The sequence below is a fragment of the Lipotes vexillifer genome, unplaced genomic scaffold (assembly GCF_000442215.2).
Source record: "Lipotes vexillifer unplaced genomic scaffold, Lipotes_vexillifer_v1.1 scaffold811, whole genome shotgun sequence".
NCBI lineage: Eukaryota > Metazoa > Chordata > Mammalia > Artiodactyla > Lipotidae > Lipotes > Lipotes vexillifer.
This window is the reverse complement of record NW_006775554.1, coordinates 376948-404620: the sequence shown is the minus strand read 5'-3', so window position 1 is coordinate 404620 and position 27673 is coordinate 376948. Positions and strand designations below refer to the sequence as shown.

The window sequence follows — 27673 nt, the reverse complement described above, 5'->3', positions numbered from 1 at the left end:
AAAGAGATACTCTAGTTTCTAAGTTGGATATATTTTTCTGTTCTCTCCCAGACTGCGAATAGAATGATTTTAATATTGGAAGTGTGATGTGGCACTTCTCAAACCAGTCAAAACCAGTGTTAGTGTCACGGAACCCCAGGATTGTAGAACGTCAGAGTAGAAGTAACTGCAGACTTGGGGGTCCAACCCCCTCACCTTGCAAATGAGGAAGGTGTTAAACTGCCAGAGAGGGAGTGTGACAGTGACAATATGCTGATGAAGACAACTAATTTTTGTTGACTACTACATTGCAGGCATTGTTCACCATATTTAACATGGATTAACTCACTTAATCCTTATGGCCAGGACCTCCATGTTACCTAACTCCAGGGGGGCACAATTCACACCATGTTCTCTTTGAATGGTGCCACCCAGAGTCATGCGACATGGCAATCCTGATTACAAAAACCTCATGAGAGTAGGGGCCATGCCTTGGTTTTGCTTGCCCAGCGTCCATTCTCCCTTTGATAACACCATGCTTTTCCTTTGGTGAACCACCTATGCTCATTTCCTCTTGCTGCTGTAACAAATTACCACAAACTTAGTGGCCTGAAACAACACAGATATATTCTTTTACAGTTTTGGGGGTCTCAAGTCCTAAAATGGGTCAGCAAGATGTGTTCGTTCTGGAGGCTCTAGAGAGAATTCATTTCCCTGCCTGCTTTAACTTCGAGAGGCTGCCTGAATTCCTTGACTCAGAGTCCCATCTTCCATCTTCAAAACCAGCAGCACTGCCCCTTCAAATCTCTCAGTGTGTCCCTTGTCCCTCTGCTTCCACTGTCACATTGCCTTCTGTATCTGTGGTCCTTTCTAAGGACCCTTGTGATTATGTTGGGCCCACCAGGATCATCCCCCATCTCAAGGTCCTTCACCTAATCACATCTGCAAAGTCCCTTTTGCCACATAAGGTAACATAGTCACAGGCTCTAGGAATGAGGATGTAGACATCTTTGGGGATCGTTACGACACACGCGTTCCCAGTCCTCAGTACATATGGTCCTGGTGAGATGGATTCCACTCCCTGGTGCATGCCAGGCCAACCCACATATTCTAATCCTGACCAGATAGTTTAGGGCCGGGCAACTGCATGATTGGAGTCAATGCTGGGACTGTTTCAAAAATTAATGAGAAAGGGGCACTTTTTTCTGGGGTTGCTAATTACATGATACGTAAGCCTAGCGCTGAAAACAACAGCTGAGGGAGGGCTGCCTGAGAATGAAGTTAACACAGAGCAACTAAGACTCTCCTTTCTAGCAATACAGTGGATTAACTTCCCTCCCAATTGAAACAATTAAATTCTGGACAGAACCTCTTCTTTAGCCTGTGAAGAATTAACTGACACAGGAATCACCCTCTCACCATGAAGTGTGAACAAAGTATATGAAACAACTGTATTTAGACACTGGACAGCAGGGAGCACAGGCCTATAATCCTGGGAGAAGGAAGACAAATCAGATGAGCCCCACAACTGCCCTTGCTCTCTGCCCAGAGGCAGCTTCCAGGCTATGGAGCAGGAAAGGGAACCCAAAAAAGCCCAGCGGTCAGGCTGAGTTGAGGATACAGAGATCCAAGTTCAGAGAGGCCAGGGATCCTATAATTTGTTGGGCAAAGTACTGGAGAGGAAGAAACTGCACGGAGAGAGAGAGAGAGAGCTCCAGAAATCTGCAGAGAGGTCTTCTCAAGTCTGGCTGAGTGCTGATCACATGCAAGGAATGAAACTCCACATAAATATCAAAAAAGGCATCAGAAAGCCTTAGGCTGAACAATTCTCAGAGCTCACATGGAGCTGGAAAGAGTTCACATTCCCACCAGCCAGAGAGAAGAGGTCTTGAAATACACGGAGCATTGGATAGAGTCCTCAGAAGAATCATGTCTCAGTGATGGGGATAAATTAACCACAGAATAAAGCTCAGTCTAGACTCACCCTTCTAATGCTCAAAGGGAAGCCTCAAAATGATCATACTGATCTAAAAGTAATTTAAGTGTATGCCAGAACAAAGCCCAATATTCTTTAAAGGAGTACCACTAAATTGGGTGGGTGCTCAAAGACGTAAAATTTACAATGCCCATCAGCCCGCCAAAATTACTAGACTTGCAAATCAGAAAATATGACCCATAACTATGGGAAAAATTAGCTAACAGAAAGAGTCTCAGAAATGACAATTATGATGGAATTAGCAGGAAAGGTTTTTAAAGCTGCTATTATAAATACTATTAAGTATGTTCTAGGACGTAAAGGAAAATATACACAAAATTAAGACAGAAGAAGACTATCTGAAAGATCCAGCAACATCTACTTACCTGTCCTGGGGTCCACTCTGTCTGCTGGCTGAGGGAAGCCACAGTGTCGATGGAGCTGAGATCCAACTGCTCAAGCTCGCTCTCAGTAAGAGCCAGAACGATGCGCCCCAGGGAGACGAGATGGTACTCTCTCCAGTACGAAGGCGTGTCCCAAACCTTCAGGTGAGAAAAAAAGCCAGATTAGACTATTATTTTTTTAACAGACAAAAGACATGAACAGGAAATTCACAAAAGAAGAAATAAACATACAGGAAAAGTTCAGTCTCAGGCATAATTAAAGAAATGTATGTTAACAACAATCAAAGAATACTAAATTGGCTGAGCATTGGACAAGGAGTAAAGAGAATTGGAAAGATATGGGGTACAGGATGGTGTTGAGAATGTAAATCGGTACATGCTTTTTAGAGGTGAATCTGGCTACATGCATCAAAAGCTTTTAAAATATTTAAACTCTTTGACTCAGAAATTCCATCTCTGGGAATCTAGCCTAAGTAAATAATAAGACAAGTGGCCAAAGAAATATGTATAAATATGCACCTTGAGGCCTTAAACAAATAAACAATCTAAAAGTCTACCAACTGGTTAAATAAATAAATAAAAACCAGCCATAAAGTATTATATAGCTATTTAAAATACTGATATAGATTTATATTTCTGATATATAAAAATATGCACTATACACTGTTGGTGTGGACAGCAAGCTATTGAATAGTAGGTGACTGTGATGCTATATTTTGTAGCATATATACGTATGTATGAAATATATAAATATATTTTACACACATACACAGAAGTCTGGGAAGCTTCAGATGAACATACCAAAATATTAACAAGCGCTTACCTCTGGGTAAAAGATTGACTGATTTTCTTCTTTATTATTTTCTGACTTTTCTACAGTAAACTTGGATTACTCATATAAAAAAATAGAGTTGTCATTTTAAGGAATTTAATGTCTTAACCCCACAAGGGTAACTATACAGTCCACAACCATCCTAATAGCTGAAACAAGCCACTCAAGGTGATCTTTATAAAGATGGCAAATTACTTCTAGTCATCTTTTTATTCCTTTCTGCTCTGTTTTCAGGTGAATTTGCAACAGATTCTGAGAAAACCTCCTGCAAGCAGCAGTGGGGTTCTCCAAGTGGAGAAAGAAAAAGCACAATTCCTGGAAACCACCTCAGTCAGAGGCACCAGAGCATCCACGGAATTTGATTTACTGAGCCTACCTTAGATGCCAAGACACATCTCATTCCCGGCCAGAGCCCTAAGAGGGAGGAGCTAGAAATCTCTCCGGTGCGGAGTTCACAACTATGGCTCTGAACTGATGCAGTGAGATTTCAACAAGATGACCCAAGTGAAAGTGAAAGACAGGGGTCTGTGCACAGCAGGGCTGGGACCCTGTGTTGGATTTCCCTCTGTGAGTGCTTCCTCCCTGAGATGGGCTTCACCTGTACTGCCTTCTCCTTCAGGGTCCTCAGCTGAGCTGGGCTGAAGCTCCTGACGGCCCCCAGCAGCTCCACGCTCCTGAGGAACGCATCCTCCCCGAGGCAGAGCAGGCCCTCGGGGGCCCAGCAGGCGTTGGCTTCGGCCAGCTTGATGATGTCATTGGAGGAGGGAGCTGAGACTCCATGGCAACCTGAAGAATGGGTGACATGGGGAAGGAACAGAGGAAAGAGAATTTCAGGAAATGTGAGTCTGTTTCTTTATTGAAATGAGTAATGTTGTTCTCCAATCAGATTTATCCATGAGAAATAGTGTAGGGTAGAAACTGAGCTCAGGGACTCGAGGACCAGTTTGAATCCCACTTGTGCCATTTCTTCCTAACGAAATCATGGAAATGCCAACTTTTTGCAAAGCCACAAGCACACACACAGTAGGAGCTTTGTATCATTATGACTGGACTGCTAATTGCCTTGAGGGCAATAAGAGGTGGTGGTGAACAGTTCTGGCTTTAGATTCAAATCCAAAGCTATTTAACCCCTCCATGCCTCAGATTCCTACTCTATAAAATGAGTATAAAATTACCTCATAGAATTTTTGCGAGGACTAAATGTGTTATTATTTATAAAGCACTTAGAACAGTGCCGGGTATACAGTAAGTACTCAATACGTGTTAGCCATTTTTATTATGCTACCTCCCATAGCCACCCCATGCATTTGAGTTTGCAACCCAGAGTTAAGGCTTCCAGAATTATAAGGAAGGGGCGCTCCTATCTAAGTGTGGAAAGGGAAGATGATTTGCCCTCCATAAAAATCTTGGTGGAGGCTATGGCCTTCCCATCCCAGGACAGAGGAGAAATGGGTCTCTTACATTTTCCTTGACAACAGGAGAAACCCATCCATATCAGTCCTGAGCAAGCTGAACCATACCTAGTCAGACCACTTTCTCAGCAACACACAAATGAGATATTGTCTTTGCTGGCCCAGGTGTGCCCAACCTGAGAGAAAACCTTTGCCTTAAGAGCAATCCTGGGTTTCTTATCTTAGGAGCTGACGACCCCTGATGCTGACAGACTCACCAGAGCCACCCGGGACTGGGCATTTCCCAAGCCTTGTGGCCATGCCCCTTTCACTGCATCTTAAATGGAAATTCGCTGGACTCTAATAAAGAGGCAGAACTGGACCAGGTCAAAGGCACATGTCTGGTCCTCAAACATCTTTATCACAACCCACTTGGAGGAGACAAAAGACCCATCTCTCCTAGACTCCCTTTGCCCCACTTTCCAATGAAAGCAGGATTCAGTGAAAGTACAGAATTAGAGAACAGAATGGTTTAAAAGTACAGCAGGGACTTGGTCTTATCACTTTCTGGGGCTTAGAATAGGGCCTGACACATAGTAGGTATTCAGGAAATATTCATTGAATGAATCAACACACACAAAAATTAACTAAAATGAAAGCAAGTAGTAATTCTGCTAATCCATTAATGACTATAAGCACAGCAGTAATTAATACCCAGAACCAACTAAAGAAAACTCCAATTAAGCACTGGAGCTAAGCGCATCTTCCCCCAAGGGCGGAAAGTCTTACTTTCATGTATCCACAGGCAGAGAGTAGGAGCACGGCGATATGACAACCAGACTGCTAGGCAGCGAGGACTGTACGGGCTAGTGGTGAACATCACCTGCTTTGGGTTCAATTCCAAGAGCTGCCATTGACTAACTCTGAGACTTTGGCCAAATCTCTTAATCTCTCTAAACCTCATTCTCCTTTGTTAAATGGAAGAAAGAATACTGCCCACCCCATAGACAGAGGTGAGGACGAGACAATGCACGGAGAGGCGATGACCCAAGGTGAACATCAGTCCGATCATGACATTTCCGTGCTCGATGCCACTATGAAACCCCACCTTCGGGTCTCCTTTACAAGGAGATAAGACCCCACTCCAGCCACACTGCCCCTCATTCCTCCTTCCTCCCCCACTCCTGTCACACTCCTTCTGCCCAGAAGACTCTACCTCCAGGTCCCCACTGGGCCCACTCCCACACTGCCTTGGGCCTTTCCTCAAACGTCACCTTAGTGAGCCCTTCCTTAACTGTGTTCTCCTTTCAAATTACAGCCCCACATCCCACACTCCCTGACTCCTGTCCTTTGCTTTATTTTCCTTCTTGACACTCATCAAACGACATACTACATACTTCAATTATGTCTGTAATTTATTGTCTGACTACCCCCAACCCCATCTGAAAGTAAGCTCTATGAGGGCAGGGGTTTTTGTTTTGTTCACACAGTCAGTGTTCAAAAATTATTTGTTGCAGGAAAGAAAGTAAGCACAGATTACTTTTATTATTACAATTATTCTTGGGTCTGGTTAACTTTGTCCCCTCCTGCCTGGCACAAGTCTGCACTCAGTAGGTGCACAATAATACTTGTAATCATATCTAATACTTACTGAGCATTTCCTACGTGACAGGCACTGTTGTGTACACGTTTATAGGTTTAAAACCCACCAACCTTTATGATAATCTAATGAGGTAGAGATTTTCATTATCCCCATTTTACTGAGGATAAAACCCAAGGCACAGAGAGGTTAAAGAGCTTACCCAAAGTCACACAGCCCATAAGTGGCAGCCCTGGGATCCAAATCCAGTCAGCCTGGCCCCAGCGCGGCAATTCATAGCCACACAGCCATTTTGGTCCTTAAATCAATTGTTTTAAAATGTTTGTTGCACATGTTCACCCATTAAACCTACTGGCCTGGGTAAGGAGTGCAAGATGTGATTCCAAATCACTTTACAAAGATGTAATTCTGGGCTTCCCTGGTGGCTCAGTGGTTAAGAATCCGCCTGCCAATGTAAAGGACATGGGTTCGATCCCTGGCCCAGGAAGATCCCACATGCCCAGGAGCAACTAAGCCCGTGTGCCACAACTACTGAGCCTGCGCTCTAGAGCCCGTGCTCTGCAGCAAGAGAAGCCACGACAATGAGAAGCCCGCGCACCACAAGAAGAGTAGCCCCTGCTTGCCTCAACTAGAGAGAGCCCATGTGTGGCAATGAAGACCCAACACAGCCGAAAATAAATAAATAAATAAATAAATAAATTTATTAAAAAAAAAAAAGATGTAATTCTATGCCCTGTGGATTTTTGCTACTCTACTGCTTTGCAAACATTGTATCCAGTCCCCTGGACAAGGAGTCCTCTTGAAGCCAGGGACTTAACCAAAACACTGCTGCCATGACAAGGGCCTCAGATACCCCCAGAAACACTCACCAGGGCTGCGGTCAGAGGTGGGGCTCTGCTCACTGCTGTTCCGAACAGATTCAAAGACAGCCTGGAGGAATTCTTTGGGGGGCAAAGTCCCAGCCATCCTGGAAGCTGTTTGCTGAAGGATGTCAGGAAACTGTGCAGGGCAGAGAAGATGAAAGAGGAGGAATGAATAATAGTTAAAGCACATGAAACAGAGACTTAAAGCAGAGTGTAAACTGGAACACTGCCTCACTGCCTCCATTGCTTTTTTTCCTTTATACAGGCATACGTGGTTTCATTGCACTTTGCTTTACTGCACTTGCAGATACTGCATTTTTTATATATTTGAAGATTTGTGGTGACTCTGTGATAAGCAAATCTATTGGCACCATTTTGCCAACATTTGCTCATTTCATGTCTCTGTGTCACATTTTGGTAATTCTCACAATATTTCAAACTTTTTCATTATTACTATATTTGTTATGGTGATCTGTGATCTGTGATCCTTGATCCTTGACATTACTATTGTAATTGGGGCACCACAAACTGTGCCCATATAAGACAGTGAACTTGATCAATAAATGTAGTGTGTGTTCCGACTGCTCTACCAATAGGCTGTTCCCATCTCTCTCCCTCTCCTCATGGCTCACTATTCCAAGACACAACTATATTAAAATTAGGTCAGTTAATAACCCTACAATGGCCTTTAAGTGTTCAAGTGAAAGGAAGAGTCACAAGGCTCCCATTTTAAATTAAAATGAAAATGATTAGGCTTCGTGAGGAAAGCTTGTCAAAAGCTGAGACAGGCTGAAAGCTAGGCCTCTTGCACCAAACAGTTAGCCAAACTGTGCATGCAAATGAAAAGTTCTTGAAGGAAATTAAAAGTGCTACTCCAGTGAACACACAAATGATAAGAAAGCCCAACAGCCTTATTGATGATATGGAGAAAGTTTTAGTGGTCTGGATAGAAGATCAAACCAATCACAACCTTCCCTTAAGCCAAAGCCTAATCCAGAGCAAAACCCAACTCTCTGAAATTCTATGAAGGCTGAGAGAGATGAGAAAGCTGCAGGAAAAAAGTCTGAAGCTAGCAGAAGTTGTTTCGTGAGGATTAAGAAAGAAAGCCATCTCTATAACATGAAAGTTCAAAATGAAGCAGGAGGGGGCTTCCCTGGTGGCGCAGTGGTTGAGAGTCCGCCTGCCGATGCAGGGGACGCGGGTTCGTGCCCCGGTCCGGGAAGATCCCACATGCCGCAAAAAAAAAAAAAAAAAATGAAGCAGCAAGTGCTGATGTAGAAGCTGCAGCAAGTTATCCAGAAGATATAACTCAGATAATTAACAAAGATGCTACAGTAAACAGCCTTATATTGGAAAAAGATACCATCTAGGACTTTCATAGCTAGAGAGGAGAAGTCAATGCCTGGCTTCAAAGCTTCAAAGGACTGGTCGATTCTCTCATTAGGGGCTAATTCAGTTGGTGATTTTTAAGTTGAAGCCAATGCTCATTTACCATCCCCCAAATCCTAGGGCCCTTAAGAATTATGCTAAATCTACTCTGCCTGTGCTCTATAACTGGAACAGTAAAGCCTGGATGATAGCACATCTGTTTACAACATGGTTTACTGAATATTTTAAGCCCACTATCGAGACCTACTGCTCAGGAAAAAAAAAGATTCTTTTCAAAATATTACTGCTCATTGACAATGCACCTGGTCACCCAAGAGCTCTGATGGAGATGTCCAATGAGATTGATGTTGTTTTCATGCCTTCTAACGCAATATCCATTCTGTAGCCCATGGATCAAGGAATAATTTTCACTTTCCAGTCTTATTATTTAAGAAATACATTTCTTAAGACTATATCTGCCATAGATAATGATTCCTCTGATGGATCTGGGCAAAGTAAATTGAAAACCTCTTGGGAAGGATTAAGCATTCTAGATGCCATTAAGAACATCTGTGGGCTTCCCTGGTGGTGCAGTGGTTGAGGGTCCGCCTGCCGATGCAGGGCACAAGGGGTTCGTGCCCCGGTCTGGGAGGATCCCGCATGCCGCGGAGCGGCTGGGCCCGTGAGCCATGGCTGCTGAGCCTGCGCGTCCGGAGCCTGTGCTCCGCGACGGGAGAGGCCACAACAGTGAGAGGCCCGCGTACCAAAAAAAAAAAAAAAAACCATCTGTGATTCATGGGAAAAGGTCAAAACATCAACATTAACAGAAGTTTGGAAGAAGTTGATTTCAACCCCCATGGATGACTTTGAGGGGTTCAAGACATCAGTGGAGGAAGTAACTGCAGATGTGGTGGAAATACCAAGAGAACTAGAAACAGAAGTGAAGCCTAAAGATGTGACTGAATTGCCGCAATCTCATACAACTTTAATGGGTAAGGAGCTGCTTCTTATGGATGAGCAAAGAAAGTGGTTTTCTTGAGATGGGACTACTCCTGGTGAAGATTGTTGAAATGAGAACAAATGATTTAGAATATTACATAATCATAACTTAGTTGATAAAGCAGCAGCAGGGTTTGAGAGGACTGACTCCAATTGTGAAAGCAGGTCTACTGTGGGTAAAATGCTATCAAACAGCACTGCATGCTGCAGAGGAGTCATTAGTGAAAGGAAGAGTCACTTGATGCATCAAACTTCACTGTCCTGTCTTAGGAAATTGACACAGCCACCCCAGCAAGCACCACCCTGATCAGACAGCAGCCATCAACATCGAGACAAGAGCCTCCACTGGCAAAAGATTACACCTCACTGAAGGCTCAGATGATGGTTAGCATTTTTTTAGCAATAAAGTATTTTTTAATTAATGTATTTACATTGTTTTTTTAGACATAATGCTATTGCACACTAACAGACTACAGTATAGTGTACACATAACTTTCATATGCACTTGGAAACCAAAAAAACTCATGTGACTTGATTTATTGCAATATTCACTTTATTGCGGTGGTCGGTAACCCAACCCATAATATCTCCGAGGTATGCTTCTAGCAGCTTCTCTTATAAATTTAATCCCTAGCCCAACTGGTCTCTACAAAGAATCATATAAGATAATACCCAATCTCAGTACTAATCCAATACGTGTTCAATAACATAAGTATATGTCATTTTTCGCCCATCAGATTGTCAATAATAAAATGAAGTGATAATACCTAATGCTGGCCAAGATGTAGGAAATATGCATACTTATTTCTCTGTGGGACTGTTAGATGGTGCATCATTACCATCTGATAATATCTATAAGATGTATGTATGCCTATGTCTTTTGCGGTTGGTACTGTTTGTTAATTTTTGTTAAAATTTATATGTATAAAAGGAGGAGGAAAGAGTTATCTCTGAGTTCTAGGAGACTAGCAACGAGGGGGCCTCTGGTTGCCCTGGAGAAGGTGCCATTTCTCATCTAGAGCTGATGCACTTTGTCAAGCTCAGGATACTATTGGTAATCTATCCAAGAGTCTAGAGAATTCATCAAACGCTTCCCTATAGCAGTGTGTCTCTGTGTCCCAGTCACCAAAAGAGTGTGCCCCAAAAGTCGCTGGGTTTTATAGTTCCTCCTTCTATTCTAATCTTCAGAATCAGAGTCACAGTCTAAGCCAGTAGTTCTCAGCCGAGGCTGTAGGTGAGAAGCACCTGGGAAATCCACAGACACCTGGGCCCTGCCCTAGAGATTCTGAGACCATTGGTCTGGGGTGGGGTCCATGTGTCTGTCCCTTTTAGAATTTCCCCAGTGATTCCCATGTGCAGCTAAGGTCACGAGCAAAACTGCTCTAAGATAAATAGTTAACTTCTAAAGAGCAAATTGCACAGCAGAGTATTTTCCATTTTGTATTTTTAAAGGGAGAACATGTAAAGGCAGGAGGAAGATTTTCCAGAAAGGATGCAGAAGAATCTGGGAACAGCAACTGCTGCTGAGCAGAGAAGCTAGGAACCTAGAAATGTGGAGCGAGAAACTTCTCATCCTATAGCCTTTGGTATAGTTGGGATTTTCTAACCAGGAGCATGTATTACGTGTTCTACTAAACATTTCAGGCATTAAAACAAAAAGTAGAGAGAATAATACAACAAAGCACCCATGTGCTCAGAACCCAGCTTAAGAAATAAAACATCACAAATATAATTGATAGCTCCCTCCCTCACCCTTGGCCTCCCTCCTTCCCCAGAAGTAAATGTCACCCTGAATTTGATATTTGATAATTAACCATTCTCGTGTACTTTTAAAGTTCTCTTACATATGGCATTGTTTTGCATGTGTTTAAAATTAACTAGTATTTATTTATTTACTTCGTATCCTACTGTACATATTTTTTTGCAACTTCCGTACACTGTGTTTCTGAGATTTAACCAAGTTGATACAAGACTTTTTCGATTTCAAAAGCTGATTTTTTAAAAAAGATTAGATAAGCATTTAAGATATATGCAGCTGCTGCTTATGACTCTAGGTTTGGACACCCCAGGAGATGATTTTACCATGACTGGACACTGGAATGTTGCTGTGCATGTGTGAACCTGGGTCACGTGCCAGGTGTTCAGGCCCCCTGAGCGTGTATGACAACATACATCTTGCGTGTGTGAGTACAGGGGTGAGGGTGTATGGATGTGCTTTGTGGTTGATCTAACTCTTGTTCAGCAAACATCCCCTCTTACCCCACCCTCCACCTGCATGGAGGAGACTTCCTGCCCCACTGAGGTGGGCTTGCTCATGTGACTTGCTTTGGCCGATAGAAAGTGACAGCCGGCCATTTTCCAGCCCAGGCCTTAAGGAGAACTGCACTTTGCACTCCCTTTTCTAGAGTTTCAGACTTTCACTGTGAGAAGAATACGCTCCAGGTAGCCTAGCCCTAGAGGCAAACTCAGTGTCCCAGATCCACAGACCAGTCAGCAAGAAATAAATGCCTCTTGTTGCATGCCAGTGAGATTGTGTGGCTTTGTTACACAGCAGAAGCTGACTAGTACGTGCTCATCTGGCATGCCTCTTGGCCTTGTCTAACTCTTGGAGAGTTACTCCAAGTAGTGCCCAAAGGCAGTGCTCAATAAAGATTTGGTTTTGGATTAAATATGTTTGCCCATGTGATTGCACACACTGGACACACATATGCGTGTGCATATGACACTGGTGGGTGTAAGCCCTCGAACAGGCGTGCACGTGGGAAGCACACAGATAGCAGGGTGGCAGCTAAATGACAGCTCCCAGCCTGTGCACATCTGGGCGGAGGCCAAGTGAAAGACCCTGAGCTCGTTTAGCGGCTGCCTCACTCCTTTTCCCTGAACCTTGGGCATCCTGCAGTGGAGCTGGAAACACCTGAGCTCTTTGAGGCAGGCAGGAAGTTTCCAGAAAAACAAACTGGCAGCAAACCCAAGGGAATATAACTAACCACACTTTCTCTCCCCTTCAAACTCCTTCAGCCTTCTAAAGATAGAACACAGAGGTACCTTTGTGGCAACAGAGCTTAATTCATCTCCTGAGAAAAGTACTAGAAAGGGTCCCAAATCCTTTGTAGTCTCAGCTGTCCAGTTCTGGGGGAGTCTAAGGAGAGAAAATAAGCAGTAAATGGAAAAATCATGCTCTTGTCCTTGTCCCCCAGCATCTTTTTCTTTTAGGAAAAGATTATCTTTATACCTGGAGAGGCTGTCAATCACTTGGTCCCATGTCCCTAACCAAGAAAATAGACACGTGATGCAAACTGACCAATCAGAGTCATCCCTGGCAATTGTGATGGAACTACTAGAGAAGCTCTCTCTTTCTTCTGGCATCTCTAGCAGTAAAAAGGATATTGGAGGCCATTCCTCTCACCAAATGGAGAAAATAAAGGCCACAACCAAGAATACAGAGCTGAGAGATGGGAGGAACACATTCCTGATGACATCATTTGAGCCCCTGGATCCAGGCATGCCTGAAGTCCCATCCATTTCTAAACTCAGTAAACTCCCATGTTTTAGTGTGAATTGAGCTACTGAATTTCTGTCATTTGCATCAGAGTGTTTCCTTCCTCCCTTTTCTCAACAGAACAGTAAAGATATATTTGCTCCTTTTAAATTACCATAATGGTCTCCTCCTATAGCAAGATGAAATTTCCTCTCGAGCCTGGCAGAATAATAACAGCACTGACACAGGATCCACTGTTGTTCTTATGGAGACCTCAAATGTCTACAGGGAAGTGCCTCACACTAGGGTATCTCTAAAGGAGGTCTGCCCAATTAGCAATGATAACCCTTCTCCTAGGACCAAGGCAAACCACCCCTGGCCAAAAAGCCTCCCCTTAACTCTTTGATTAATTATATTATCCCAATAGACTGTAAGTTCCATGAGGGCAGGAGCCACACTTAATAATAACCACTGTATCTTCATTCCTAGTCAAAATGCTGTTGTCACATACTCAGTACTACATGCCAGGCACTGTTGTAAGTGCTTTAACACTTAATGCATTAACTCAGCTAATCATCACAACAGCCCTGTGGGGACTCTCACTGTCCCCATCCTACACATGCAAAAATAAAGTACAAAAGATTGAGTATCTTTTCCCAGATCACACAGACAGTAGACGGTAGAAAAATTTAACCCAAGGAGTCAAGCTCCCAAGTCCCAGCTCTTAAACTCTATATAATAGTAAGTGTCTGGGACACAGTAATTACTCCAAAAACATTTGTTGTCTAACCGTTGACCGATATCTAGGCCCTACTTAAATATCTGACCTAACTTCAGAAAACTCTGCATGGGAAGGAACAGCTGTTTTCCCCCAGGGACTTCTCACTCACCCAGAGCTGACATTGCCTCGATTATTTGCATTAGTATTATTGGTGGTGGTGTTTCACAACAATAATAATAATAACACCTCCACGCATTTGTAAAGTGCCAGCTTTTCGAAACTCTTTCCCTTTCCACAAGCCAAGATGTATTGGTGACAACCACATGAGGCCTGTAGAACAGCTATCATTCTCACTTTACAGGGAATCTGAGGCCAAAAGAAAAAAGATCATGTTTCCAGAATAAATCTAAGTGTCTAACCTCGTCCTAAGTTAGAGACCCTGCTCTGAGGCAGGAGAGCCAGGGCTGGGTGCCCCTTCGCCAGCCCCCCTACCCCAGCCCTGGAGCCGAGCTCGGGCCCTCCTCACCCGTGCTGTTCCAAGAGCCTGAGCCTCACTGCCACCTTCTGCTGGGGGCTGAGGTCCAGGCAGTCTCTGAGGCTGTGCAGGGCAGTGGCCCAGGCCCTGGGGGACACCCCACGGTGGATGACGGCCGCTGGCAAGTGACAGAGCAAGTTTCCCAGGATGTCCACAGTGTACTCATCAGCAACGGAGTCATTCTGAAACCAACAAGTGGAGCTGGTAGAAAGGTCAAGTGGGGCTCAAGATCGTAATCCCATAAAACACTTCCTGACCCCAAACCTCGTAAAGGTTCCAGGATCTGAATCGCCTACCCTGCCATGGACTTGTAGAGAAGGCATGGGGGCTAATTTTACCCCAGGGGTGCTGGCCCCAAAAGTCTGGGGGACCCCACGGGGGGCGGGTGTGGGTGGAAGACTTGTACATCGTGAGCATTCACTCAGTGAGGCTGTGGTCAGCGTCACTGTGATTGCTCTGAGGATACCTCAGAGTTCAGTAACCATCATAATGATAGTACTGCAATAATAAAAACAGCACTTCAAAGTTTGCAAGGCCCTTGAAAGCCTCCAGAGCTCTTTCTCAAAATGACAAAAATAGCTAACATTTATCGAGTGCTTACTATGTGCCAGGCACTGTTCTAAGTATTTCCATGCCTTAATCCATTCATCTTCAAAGTAACCTTAAGAGGTAAGTACTAAAAAAAAAAAAAAAAGAGGTGAGTACTAATATCATCCACTTTTTCAAGATAAAGAAACTGTCACCTCTGCCCTTTGGGCCTTTGCATTAAACAATATATTACCTATTTCATGTCCTCAATACTCCATGAGTAAATTGCTATAGCACCCATCTTACAGATGAGGAGACCAAGGCTCGGGAAGGGGAAGTGACCTGTCCAAAGCCACCTAACCAGGCAGTGGCAGAGGTGTGTCTAGAACCCAGACTCTGTGTACTGTGCTCCTTCCTGTCCTCCAGAGCGGCCTCCCAACATTCAGGCCCCAGAATGGCAGTCCCCAGAACCAGTAGCCAAGAGTGTTCCACCCAGTGGTTTCAGAGCCCACAAGTCAGACTTCTGGCCATCACATCAGACTTGAGAGCCCAGCCAGATCACCTGAGGGCTCCCCAGGATGGCCACAGATACCTGGAGGGGAAGGGACACCAGTGAAAGTGCCACCCAGGAAGAGCTTCCTTACCAGGCACTGCTGTACTTTCTTGAGGACTGAATTCTTTTTGTGGGAATCTAAAACCAAGGAGTCCAACTGACTCTTCCCCAGGCTGATCAGAAAGGGCACACACTGGGAGGCTGGGACAGAAGCCAGGTAGCGAGCCCTGGAGAGAGATGGAGAGAATGAGGGAAGGAAAACAGTGGCTGCTCTGTATTTGGCCCTGAAATCAGGGTCTGTATGCCCAAGAGCTTATACAGGGGTGTTCCTTAAATGCTGGTTCTCCCCAGAGATGTTCTGTCTCCTTTGGGCAGGTAGCAAGCCTCCCACCCATCATTTTCCTAACTTGTGGGTGGGAAACAAACTTTGCGTAATTCTCTTCTCCTACAGGCGGGAAACAAGCTTCCCATCATGCCCTTCTTCCATGACCCAGCAGCACTGATCAGAGAACAGGATCTCCATAAACAGAGGTTGGCTGGTGGACTGGTTGAGGGGAGATGCGGAGAAAGGAAATGAAAAGGTAAAAGAAGATAGAGACAAAGAGAAGAGAGAATAAAACGCAAAGTGGAGGGGAAAAGACGAGGAGTAGAGAGTAGAGAAAGTAAGAGAAATGACTCCCAGTTCTGTCGGCCCCAGTCCAGAACTCCTCCTCCGAGCTCTTGACCGTATATTCTCAACAGGAGCGATATCACCCCCGTGGGGAGAAACTGGTTCAGGGAGAGGGAGGGAGGGGGGCAGGGAACCTTAAGTTATTACAATGATTTGTGATCCGCCAAAGCTCAACCCTACTCAACAAAATCTTACTCCTTGTAATTTCTCTCATTAGGGAGAAATTAAGTTTTTCTCCTTTGGGAGGCAATAATGAAATAAAGGTTGAGAAAGACTGCTCTGGACCCATGTGGCATCATGGCCACCTGACTGTTCCCAAAGCAAATTCAACCTCCTCCCCCAAACATGTTCTGCCTCCTCTCTGCCATCCCAGACTGCTTTGTCCCTTTATCCCCAAATCTGTCCTTGCTAGCATCTTAATATTACTCAAATCTGTTCTCGCCTCTCCAGTCCTAGTATCACCATCTTATTTATTTCTTCATTCATTCATTCGGCAGATATATAGAGAGCATCTGTTGCATGCCAACCACTGTGCTGGGCACCAGCTACCACCATGAACAAGACATGAGGGGAAGGCCCCTACCTTTGGGATGCTGTAGGGGGAAGAAACACAGAAACCAGTTAATAAAACAGATCATTTCAGCTAGTGATGAATGTAAGGAAGAAAATTAAATGGCCCTGTAATGGAGAATGATATGGGAACAGCCAGAAGAGCCCCTCTGAAGGCAGTACTATTTGAGCTGAGACATGGATGTGTGGAAGAAGACAGCCAAGCCAAGGTCAAGTTTACAGAAATAAGCTTCCACTGTCTCTCTCCTTCCAGCCAGGCCCCCTGCACTCCATCCTCTATATGGACAGTAGTGATGATCTCTCCCAGAATACAAGTAAAACACCCCAAGGCGTCACACAAGCCCTCCCTGACCTTTCTGCCCTTCTCATTTGAGCCCCTGGATCCAGCCATGCCTGAAGTTCATCCCTGGACTTTCCTGAATCCAAAATTACCTTTTATTGCCTAAGCCAGTGTGAGTCAAGGTTCTGTCACTTTCAACCAAATATCAACTTGATATTACAATTGGCTTCATGCTTGTCTGTTTTTCCTCCATGAGACTGTAAGCTCTTATAAGGGGAAAATTTACTTATCTCTGAGAGCTTAGTATGTAGTAAGCACTCACTAAATATTTTTAATTCAATGTAGACAATGGCAGCAAGAGAAGGGAGAGGGAAATAAAGAGGAAAAGAGAGAAACAGTGTCCAGACCATATTTAACAAGCAGGGCCGCCCCCCATGCCTGAACACCCACACATACCAGGAGAAATCCCCACTGCTTCCATCAGCCCTGATTCCCCTGGAGCCTGGACACAGCTGTGAGGCCAGCCCAGATGTGACCTGCTTCACTGGCACTCACTCATTCAGGCTTAGGTTGTTTTGGCTTTGGTTTTTAAATAACAAGAAAAAGCAGGAGAGTCCGTCTAAAATATCAACGTGAGGCTCAGAATTTAAATCCTGATTCTCAAGGACTTAACTGTCGAAGGCACTGTCCACTTGCCCCTGTTTCCTCACCAACACCCAGGGAGACAGAATCACTTTGGCTTTGGTGACACCTGCCAATCTTACTGAGCCAGAAAGGGAGACTGATGTTCACTTACGGGAGTGTAGCCAAGAGGAAGGGTGGCATAGAGGACCTGGAAACTTCCCAGTATTTCCACGCCAAACAATTAATCTAAAAGATTAAAGCAGTTCCAGGAATTTAGTCCAATAATAATAAGGGCAAACACAGATTGTCCTTTTGGTGTGTCAGGCACTGTTCTAAGTGCTTTACATACGTTCACTTATTAAACAGAACACCCTACAGTGTAGGTAACACTACTGCACCCAATTTGTGGATGAGGAAACTGAGACAATAATAAGATGCACACAAAAATTTAAGTCTGAGAATGCTCACCACAGTTTTATTTATAACTGCAAGCAGTGAGATGTAACCTTAATATACATCCGTAGGGGACTGGTTAAGTAAATTATGGTACAGCCATACAATGGAATACTATGCAACTACTTTGTTTCCATACGGTAGATTTATGCGTGGGCGTGGGCGTGTGTGTGTGTGTGTGCGCGCGTGCGTGCGTGCGTGCGTTATATACATTTAAACAGAACACTGTGTATGGTATGAGCTCATTTGTGTGTCTTAAATTACATGTAGATATGTTCTATATATACGAAAAATTCTCCAAGTCAATAGCAAACTTTCTCTGTAGTTACTTCTGGAGCAGGGATTCTCAGCCTCAGCGCTACTGACATTTTGGACAGTGTAACTCTGTGTTGCAGGAGCAGTCCTCTGCGTTATGGGATGTTAAGTAGCATCCCTGGCCTCTACTTGCTAGGTGCCAGTAGCATCTCCCCCAGGTGTGACAACCAAAGGTGTCTCCAGATATGGCCAAATGGTCCCCTGTTGAAACCATGCTCTAGGAGAAACTTTACTTTCTCTCTATTGTTTTGTTTTATAATAATGTGCTTTCAGCAAAAAGATAAACAATAAAGGCAAATTTTCTAATTAACTGGTATTTGAAGGTTCTGAGAACTGGGCAAAATCAGGTAAGGAGCGTTATTGGGACAACTCTTCCTGTTTGAACATGTAGGCCTTCCTCAAAGCTGGCCTGAACTCCATCCATTGCATCAGTTTGATGAGTGGAAGGAGACAGCCATGCCAAGGTCCAGGTTTCAGAAATAACCTGCTTCCCACCCTACCTGGGAAAGGCTTTTAATATAGTTCAGTGGTTCTCACCAGGGAACCATTAGAAATGAAAAATATCAGGCTTCACCCCAGAAACCCCAGGGAAACTCTGCAAGTGGGGCTCTGCAATCTCTGGTTTTTTAACAGTTTTATTGAGGTATAATCAATATACAAAGAACTGCACATATTTAATGCATACACTTTGATGACTTGGGCATATGCAAACATCTGTGATACCACGACCACAATCAAGGTAATAGGCATGGCCGACAGCTCCCAAAGTGTCCTCCTGTCCCTTTGTTTTGGTTTTTGTGGACAGAGCACAAAACTTGAGAGCAACCCTCTTAGCGAATTGTGAAATGCAGATACCGTATTGTTAACTGCAGGTGTTGTGTTGTACAGCACATCTCCACAACTCATTCATCCACCAAAACTGAAACGTTATACCCAGTGGACAAGCCTTCCAGGCAATGCTGACGCAAGCTCGAGTTTGAGAACCACTGACAGAATGAACAGTCTGAGGGAATGACAGGCTTCATTAAAAATTTTCCTGTTCCTCTAATGATCTCAAAGGATTATACACGTGGCTTTTCCCTTCCTGGCCCTCGGGAAGAAAAGTCATTGTTTGGAAACTTTTCATTCAGATCTGAAATGCACCGGGCCACCTGCTCACCCTCTCAGACTCTGTACAGCCGACCGTTTGCACTCCAAGTCCAAAGCTGCCCCCAAGGCCTGCTTTTACTTACTTAGATACAGTGAAAGTCAGTCACTGCCTCTGGTCTCCCCAAAGGGTTAAAGAGTCTCCTTAACTATTTGGAAAATGAAGTTTTAAATGAAAACTTAACTTCTCCTAGAGGACTATTTCCATTCTAGGCTACCTCTGGAAAGGGTATGAAAGTTAGATGAGGGTATGACCTGCAGGCCCAGGAAAGCATAATTGTGAACATGCAAAACGGTATCCCTTCCAAGTGAATTTTGGGGTTCAAATCTGGGTATAGAATAGCCAATCTACTGAAACTCTGGCTGTAGAGACATAGGTATGTGGAGCTTTTAAAAAAGAAATTGGAGAAAACCTGGCTCAGTATTTGGCCCCATATCATCACTTGCATCAGTATGATCCTGGCACAAGTATTTTAAGATGCCACAGTTAATCCACCCAGCGATCAGGTAGGGAGAGAGAATTAGAAACAAGGAAGTGCTTCGAGGGTACCTGATACGGTGAAAGCAGAGAGAAGTTGTTCTCAAAATACTGGAAATGAGCCAGAAAGGAGTCCACGCTCATGGCCTCAATGTGGGAGCACATCACACCTTTGACCAGCTGCCCTGCGCTACAGAACAAAACAGGGACCCAGGAGAAAAGGGGAGTAGGGAAGAGGAAATAAGGAGCAAGCAAAGGCAGATCCGATCTGACACCAGCTGCAGGCAGGACTGTCCAACTCTCCCTCCTGGGAAATAGGCTCCTCGGGAGGGAGACTCCAGAGGGCTCGTCAGCCCCAGGCTTACCTCAAGAGCTCCTCGGGCCTCCTGGTTGTCTTTGACAGAAGCTCAAACAGGAACAAGGCCTGAGGGAAGAGAATGATTGCCACGGGGATGAAGCACTCACCTACCGTGACAAGTCCTATGCTCCCATTTTACAGATGGGAAAATGGAGGCTTTGTTACTTACCCAGAACCACACAATTGCTAAGCGGCAGAGCTGGGACTTGAGCTGGTGTCAGGTAATTGCAGAGTCCATGCTCTCACACCCAAGGTGACCCGGTGCTCCAGGAGGTGAATGAGGAGCAAAGCCAGGGCAGCAAGCCTGGAAGTTTACTTCCTGTGCTCTAAGAAGCTGCTGCCCAGTTGAGGACCCCCTAGAGCCCCTATTTTCATGCCCACCTGCTGTTTCTGAACACACGGCATCCCAGAAAACAAAACGGACAGATGAATAGACCAGGATGGGCTAGGAAGTTCCATCAGTAAAGTAAGTCCTTCTCACAACAGCGCTCCCCTCAAGCCCTCCCTGGTGGGCCCCAAGGAGAGCAAGGCCTAGGAGGCAGGGGGGTCATTTGTTTCAAGGAACGTAATTTTACAGAACACCTAACGTGCATACACAATCAAATACGACATTCATCTATTTTATAGACTCTGAAACTTTGAACATAATTCCCTGAACAGAATAAATTATGAGCTGGCATTAGGTGGAGGCATGGGTGACATGACAGCTGAGCCCAGGAGAAAGGAGCAGCAGGGGAGGTAAGTTCCAGGCACTCTGCGTGTGGCCCCAGAGATTTCCTCAGGCACAGGATCAAGTTCCAGGGTCCCCCCATCATCTCCGCCATCTCAGGAAATGGCATCTCCATCAACTCAGTTGCTGAGACAAAAATATCTTGAAAGCATACGTGGCAGGACATATTTTCCAAAGTGATCGCATATTTTCTGCCTAATATGCTCTTCTAGAAGCTTCCGGAGCCACTCCCCCATCAAGAGATGGAGTCTGGGGCTTCCCTGGTGGCGCAGTGGTTGAGAGTCCGCCTGCCAATGCAGGGGACACGGGTTTGTGACCCGGTCCGGGAGGATCCCGCATGCCGCGGAGCAGCTGGGCCCGTGGGCCATGGCCGCTGGGCCTGCGCGTCCGGAGCCTGTGCTCTGCAGTGGGAGAGGCCACAGCAGTGAGAGGCCCACATAACGCAAAAAAAAAAAAAGTTAAAAAAAAGAGATGGAGTCCGCTTGTAGCTGGAGGTGGGTGGCATGGTGGGGAGCTTTGCGACAGCCTCAACAGACAGAGCGCAGCAGAAGTGATGCTATTTGACTTCCAAGGTCGCCAAAGATGACAGCTTCCCCCAGCTCTCTCTCGGGACACTCACCTTGGGAGCCCTGAACCACCCCTATAAAGCCAGCTGCCCAAAGCCACCATTCTGAACAGTATCCAACACCTAGAAAGGCCATAACAAATTATCACAAACCTGGTGGCCTAAAACAATAGAAATTTATTCTCTGGAGGCCAGAGGTCCAAAATCAAGGTGTTGGCAAACTAGGTTTCTTCTGAAGGTTCTTGGGGAGAATCTTCCCCCACCTCTTCCAGCTTCTAGTGGCTTCTGCTTGGCTTGTGGCTGCACACCTCCAGTCTCTGACTCCGTTTTCACGTGGCCTTCTCTGTGTGTTTCAAGTCTGTCTTCTCTTCTGCCGTCTGCGTTTTCCGCTCTTATAAGGACACTTGTCATTGGATTTAGGGCCCATTCAGATAATCAAGGAGGATCTCATCTTGAGACCTTAATTAAATCTTCAAAGACCCTTTTTTCCAAATAAGGTCACATTCCCACCCACAGGTTTTGGGTGGACATAACTTTTGGAGGGGTACCGTTCAACCCACTACATGGAGAGACCACACCCAAACAGACAGAGACACCCCCAGCTGTTTGAGTCTCCCCAGCCCAGATGTCAGACACATGAATGAGATGCCAGGCCCAGCCACCAGCTGAATCCAACTTTGTGAACAACCCTAAGCAAGAGCCTTGGGAACCATGGGAGTAAATAAAATAATTGCTACCCCACTGAACCTGGAGCTGGTGGGTAACCAGCAACAGATCATGGGCACGTAAGGCCTGATGCCTCCCCTCTGTCACACCCGCATCCAATCCGACAGCCAATTCTGTCCCTGTTAACTTTCAAACTGTATCCAGAATCTGACCATTGGTCACCACCTGCATTGCCAACACCTGGTCCAGGCCACTGTACGCAGTAGCCTCTTAACTGGTCCCTTTGTTTCCTCCCTGCTCTCCTCAACTCAGTCCCCAAGCAGCAGCCAGAGTGAGTCTTCGAAAACCAAAGTCAGATCCTGTCCCTTCTTAGACGCCCCTCAGCTCCCTTTCTTGCCCAGGGTAGAAGGCAGTCCTCACAACGGCCACTGCACAACCTCTCTGAGCTCAGCGAGGTCACCTGTCTAAACAGCTCACTCCCCACCCCCTAAAAGGCCTGGCATTCCCCCTGGTTTACTTCCTCCTTAGTGCTCATCAGCATCATCTGTCACCTAACAGGGCACACGTTTAATTGCTGACCTTCCGCACTGTCTCCCTCGCTAGGATGGAAGCCCCCTGAGGGCAGGGATTTCCCTCTGTTTTGTTCACTTCTGTGTCCCCAGCACCACGCACAGCGCCTGGCACCTGAGGGGCAGGGGCTCCACAAACACTGACAAGTGAGGGAATGAAAAGCAAGTCAGGGGAAGTTCTGAGGCCGCAAGTCGGCCTCCACAGCACAACCCTCCCCAGGAGGCCCCAGTGATAACTGCTCTTATGTACAGTGCACTGCCCAGCATTATTCTCATGAGAAATGATCCCTGTTTTGCACGTGAGAAAACTGAGGCCGCAGGAGGAGAAGCAGTGACCCCAAAGTTAAATAACAGCAGCCCCGGAATTCATGCTCGGGTCTCGTCTAACTTAACACTACGCTCTTCTATCTCCTGAGCTTAATCACAAGAAATAAGTTTCTTTTAACAAATTAACCTTAGCACAGACCTTTCCCACAAGACAGTCAGAAACCCAGGCACCACCTCTAGGAGTCACAGTCGTACCTGACTCCGCCGGAGCTCCTTCTCTTTCAGGACTGTGGAGTTGAATCCAGGTTCCCTCCATAAATCAAAGAGAGACACTTCCTTAAAGAAAGCCCCTTGTATTTCCACAATGCCCGAGGCGGTATCTCCTGCTTCCATCACCTGTCAAAAGTGAGAAGAAACATAATAACGCCCTTGTAGAAGGTACATGGAGCATTGGGTGAGGGCCAGGCACTCTGTCTAGTGCTTCACTGGCAATAAAATCCATCAGGTCTGCTCAGCAACCCAAGGAGGTGGAGATGATCCTTATCCCCATTTTACAGATAAGAAAACCGAGGCTTAACGAGTAAGGCTGAAAGTCGATACATGAGATTTAAGCCCAAGTCTGTCTTATCCCCAAACCCCACACTCTTTAATTTAACCATAGGCGTGACAGCTATCTGCAAGGTGTTGGTTAAAATTAGGCTGAACCCTTTGGGTTGGTTTCTTAACAGATTGTACAGTAGGACCTGGCAGGTCTGATAGAATAGGATGCCCAGAAGACCCACTGCAAGTGAGAAAGAGGAATATGGACATGGCTTCAGAGGATGAAGGGAGGGGCGTTCAGAAGCAGTAGGGGGATTCAGGATTCATTTTCACATTTGAAAACCAAACTCCTAAAACATTATTACAGCAAGAAACCTAATTGAAGAAAAGTCTTCCAGATTCGACTGACTGGAGAGAGCACCAGGGTCTGGAGAGAATAAGGCACAACCCCCAGAGGCTCCTTCTGGAAAGGAGAGAAGGTGGGCGTCAGGGGGAGGCATTCTTCAGGTTCAGAACAACCCCACCTAAAGATACAGACCACTCACAAAGCCCCAAAACCACACGCTCTGTGAGCCCCAGGGCTGCGGACCAGACATTTTCCTCTCACCTTGCTCAAGACACCGTGCTGCTGGGCAGGTGACAAGTCGGACACGTGCAGGGAGATGGCGCTTCTCAGGAGCTGCACGAGGTCCCTGCGGTCCATGGCGTGGAAGGCCTGGGTGCCCACCCCAGCCAGTAGCACGCCCATCTGGCTGACGTTGTAGAAGGACAGCACCTGGGGGCACCGGCCAGGGAGGATGAGGCCCAGCTCCGGGCCTCCACCACTCGGACGTTTACTAGGCCCTACTGCAGGCCAAGTATCCAGACGGGTGCTGGGGCACCACCGTGACCAAAACACAAGCTGCCCTCCCAGATCCTCCTTCCTTCCATCAGGAAAGAGAGTTAGGTATCAAAACACAAGACCCCAGTAACTGTGCCACTGGGGGAATTACTATGCCACCTGAGGCCACAGCACAACTAGCAATGTGCCATCCATGTGCCACAGCTGACCAGGCAATGGGCTTTTCTGTGTGTAATCTGAACTAGTTGACAAGATTTAAATATTGGAGGAATCTTATAAAAATCCATATTAGTTTCTGCTTTATTAAAAAAAAAGATCTGAACATCAGGCGATACTGGGCCCACGTTGGCAACAATGGGCAAGAACCTTCGGGTAGGTCGTGGGACTCTTAGTTTACCCAGCCCACGCCCTCTCATGGGACCTTGAGAAAGCCCACTGGCCTCAGTATTGGCCTCAGTATGTCACCGGCAGGCATGTGACACGGCAAAGTCCCACGCTCATCTACATTCATGTGGAAGCTCTGAGTTGAAGAAAAGAAGTGTTTCAGGACATGAGTCATATTTTATGACAAATACAACTATAGCTGGCCTAACAGGAATCATGCTTGGTTTTTCCCCCACTCCTTTGGAGTGAAGACGCTAGATGTAATATAATCAGAGACATTTCCTTGGTTCTGCAAAAAACCGTTGAGTGGTTTCCTGTAGTTTTTCCCTGTAGAATGGACAGTCTCTTACTGTCCCCAAAGAAGGCAAGAACTTTTGAGCTCTTGGCTTCTTAGCAAAAGTCACCTCACCCCCTCTGGAGGAAGAGTTGGACACAGGAATGAGACAAGCCTCTTGGTCCAGGGCTGTGAGGAATGAGACAAGTGTCCCTCAGCTCCCTAAAATCAGATTCACAGAGTGGATCCATGTGGCCCCAGTCAAAACAGAAGGTCTGCAAAGCCTTCAGATGAAAGTCACCAGAAGTCCTGAAGGGACAAGATGAATGGTCTGTCATTGGTCTTGAGTCAGAAAGTAAGAATGGATGGGCATTGGTCATGGTGCCATGATGTAAGTAGTTAGCATGGGAGTGAAGCAAGCAGGATGTGAAGCCAGATGCCCTGGGTTCAGTCCCAGCTCTGTCCCTTTCATGTGGCCTTGGCAATTCCCTTTTACACTCTGTGCCTCGTATGAATGACCGAGAAAGTGGAAGTTATAACACTACTGACCTGAGACGGTTGTTGGGAAGCTTAAATGATTAACTCAGAGAAAGCTAACACTCATTGAGCTCATACTCTAGGTCATGTGTTGTTCTAATCTCTTCCTGTGTGCTGACTCACATAATCCTATGCAACAGGTGCTATTGTATCCCCGTCTTACAAATTGGGACACTGAGGCCAAGAGAAGTTAAGCCAATTCTCCAGTGTCACACAGCTAATAAGTGGCAGACCAAGGATTCGAACCCAGGTAGTCCCCCTTGGCGCCATCTTCTTACTGATTGGCTGCCCCTGTTGTGTGTGTATAACTGGCCCTTGGGTCTCAGGGCATTAAAACAGAGTTCAAGCTCCAACTGACCTTCTCATGGGCCAGGTATTTGGCAGACAAGATGATGACCTGGCTCTTGGCCCAGCCCGAGATCTGGTTGAGGGTCGAGATGGCGCCATGCACAGCCTCAGGGCAGAGGGATTCCAGCTGACTGTGGGTCAAGCCCACAACTGCATCCGACAAAGAGCCCAGGGTCTCGTTGAGGGTCTGGTTCTCTGTGGCAATTTCCAGGAGGTCGGCTTTGAGCTAGAAGGGGAGCAAGCTGGGATGAGGGTCGATAGCAAGCAAGATGGTGGTTCCTTCTGACTACACCCCGGGATGCACCCTCGACCCACCTGCCCTGTCAAAAGGAGAGGGACTCCTGCTAAGCCCAGACCGTGAGTCGCCCCACTGAGAACACCACCTCCTCTGGCCTTGACTTTCATATGCTACAAATTCGCTTTGTGCTTCATTTAAATATTAATTGGTTATTAAATCAACCTTAAAGCATGGCAGGAGGAAATTTTGTTCACTTTACCCGTAACTCAGCCACACTCCCGTAGCAACTATTTTATTTTTATGACCTTGAACTCTATATCCTGTCTATATGGCTGCTTTTCTTTCATGAAATAGCTGGGGGGGGGGGTTCATAGTAATATATAATCTATGTAAAAATAATTCTCAACAGTAACAAGAAAGTGAAAGTCTCCTGAAAATCTTACCTCAAAACAAATTACTATGATTAGCAATTGGGTGTATATGTTTCCAAAACTTATTATGCCTTTATAAATAAACTGTGGCATGTAGTCTTTACATAGTTGTAACATGAACACAAGTGCAATTTTCTGCTCTTTTTTTTTCATTTAAAATTGTTACAGGTTTTCATATTTCTGTGATCCCCTTCATTATTTTTTGTAACATGCCTGTCTAGTTATAGTCAAGTGTGTTTCTCTACTGCTTCCAGTACAGAAGGTGATAAACTCATCTATTGCAACGTGACCTCTGTACAAAAAAATGAGGACGGTTCACGTTTTAACACCTGAACTTGCATGAACCATATCTTCATGTCAGACGAACGTACGCAAGTGTTCTAGATGGCCACTTGGGGGCAGCAGAGTAAACTGAAAGAAACAGCTGTCAGTTCCTGGCTTTCTCCAAATTCAGCAGCTCCCCTTCCCTAAAGCTCAGCTCCCAGTCTGCAAAAGGCCTAAAGCAGTGGTTCTCAAAGTGTGGTCCTTGACCAGTAGTATCAGTATCACCTGGGAAGTTGTTAGAAATGCAGGTTCTCAGGCTCCGCCCCAGACCTCCTGAATCAGAGGCTCTGGATGTGGGTATGTTTTCAAGCTGTTTTTAACAAGCCCTCCAGGTGATTCTGATGCGTCCTCAGGTTTGAGTACTGACCTAGATGATCCAAAGGGTTTTCTCATATCTCATTGTATCTGACTTTCTTCTTGGTCACAGCTACCTCTGTGTCCTTAAAATACATTTATTTTCTTATTTTTGCTCAAGCTTGCTTGGGAAGGATGCTCTTCCTGGAAAACAAAAATATGCACTGACCAAGACAATGCCTACTATGTAAAATGCCAAATGGGACCGAGGGTTCTGTGATGTGTGAGAAACTGCTGTGGAATTATTGACGATGTTATCAGACTTTCTTGAATACTGCTCTCATGTCATCTTTTCAATTAAAACAATGAGAAAGACAAAAAGAAGTGAGAGAAGCCGGGCAGAATTAAGACTTTAAGGGAAGAAAGGAGAGAGAGATGGAGTGAGGAGGGAAATGAGACAGTCCCCATGTGCCTATTGGTCCAAAACCTTGGTCTAGGAACTCAGCAAATACATTCCATTCCACTGCTCTCCACCCTGGCTGCAT

At 45.6% G+C, this 27673-nt stretch overlaps 1 protein-coding gene across 2 annotated transcripts in view; it reads right to left on the bottom strand.

The window, feature by feature from the left end:
- OTOA (otoancorin) overlaps positions 1–27673 on the bottom strand; it is a 61560-nt gene that overhangs the window by 11133 nt on the left and 22754 nt on the right. For both annotated transcript variants that reach the window (XM_007449975.1, XM_007449976.1), the window contains 12 exons: positions 25852–26067; positions 24065–24232; positions 23173–23313; positions 20128–20186; positions 19835–19952; positions 17543–17616; positions 15318–15453; positions 14137–14327; positions 12457–12550; positions 7051–7180; positions 3789–3976; positions 2341–2496 (listed from right to left, as the gene is read on the bottom strand). In XM_007449975.1, coding sequence (XP_007450037.1) covers positions 2341–2496; positions 3789–3976; positions 7051–7180; positions 12457–12550; positions 14137–14327; positions 15318–15453; positions 17543–17616; positions 19835–19952; positions 20128–20186; positions 23173–23313; positions 24065–24232; positions 25852–26067 — 1671 coding nt within the window. The remainder of the gene's footprint in view (positions 1–2340; positions 2497–3788; positions 3977–7050; positions 7181–12456; positions 12551–14136; positions 14328–15317; positions 15454–17542; positions 17617–19834; positions 19953–20127; positions 20187–23172; positions 23314–24064; positions 24233–25851; positions 26068–27673) is intronic.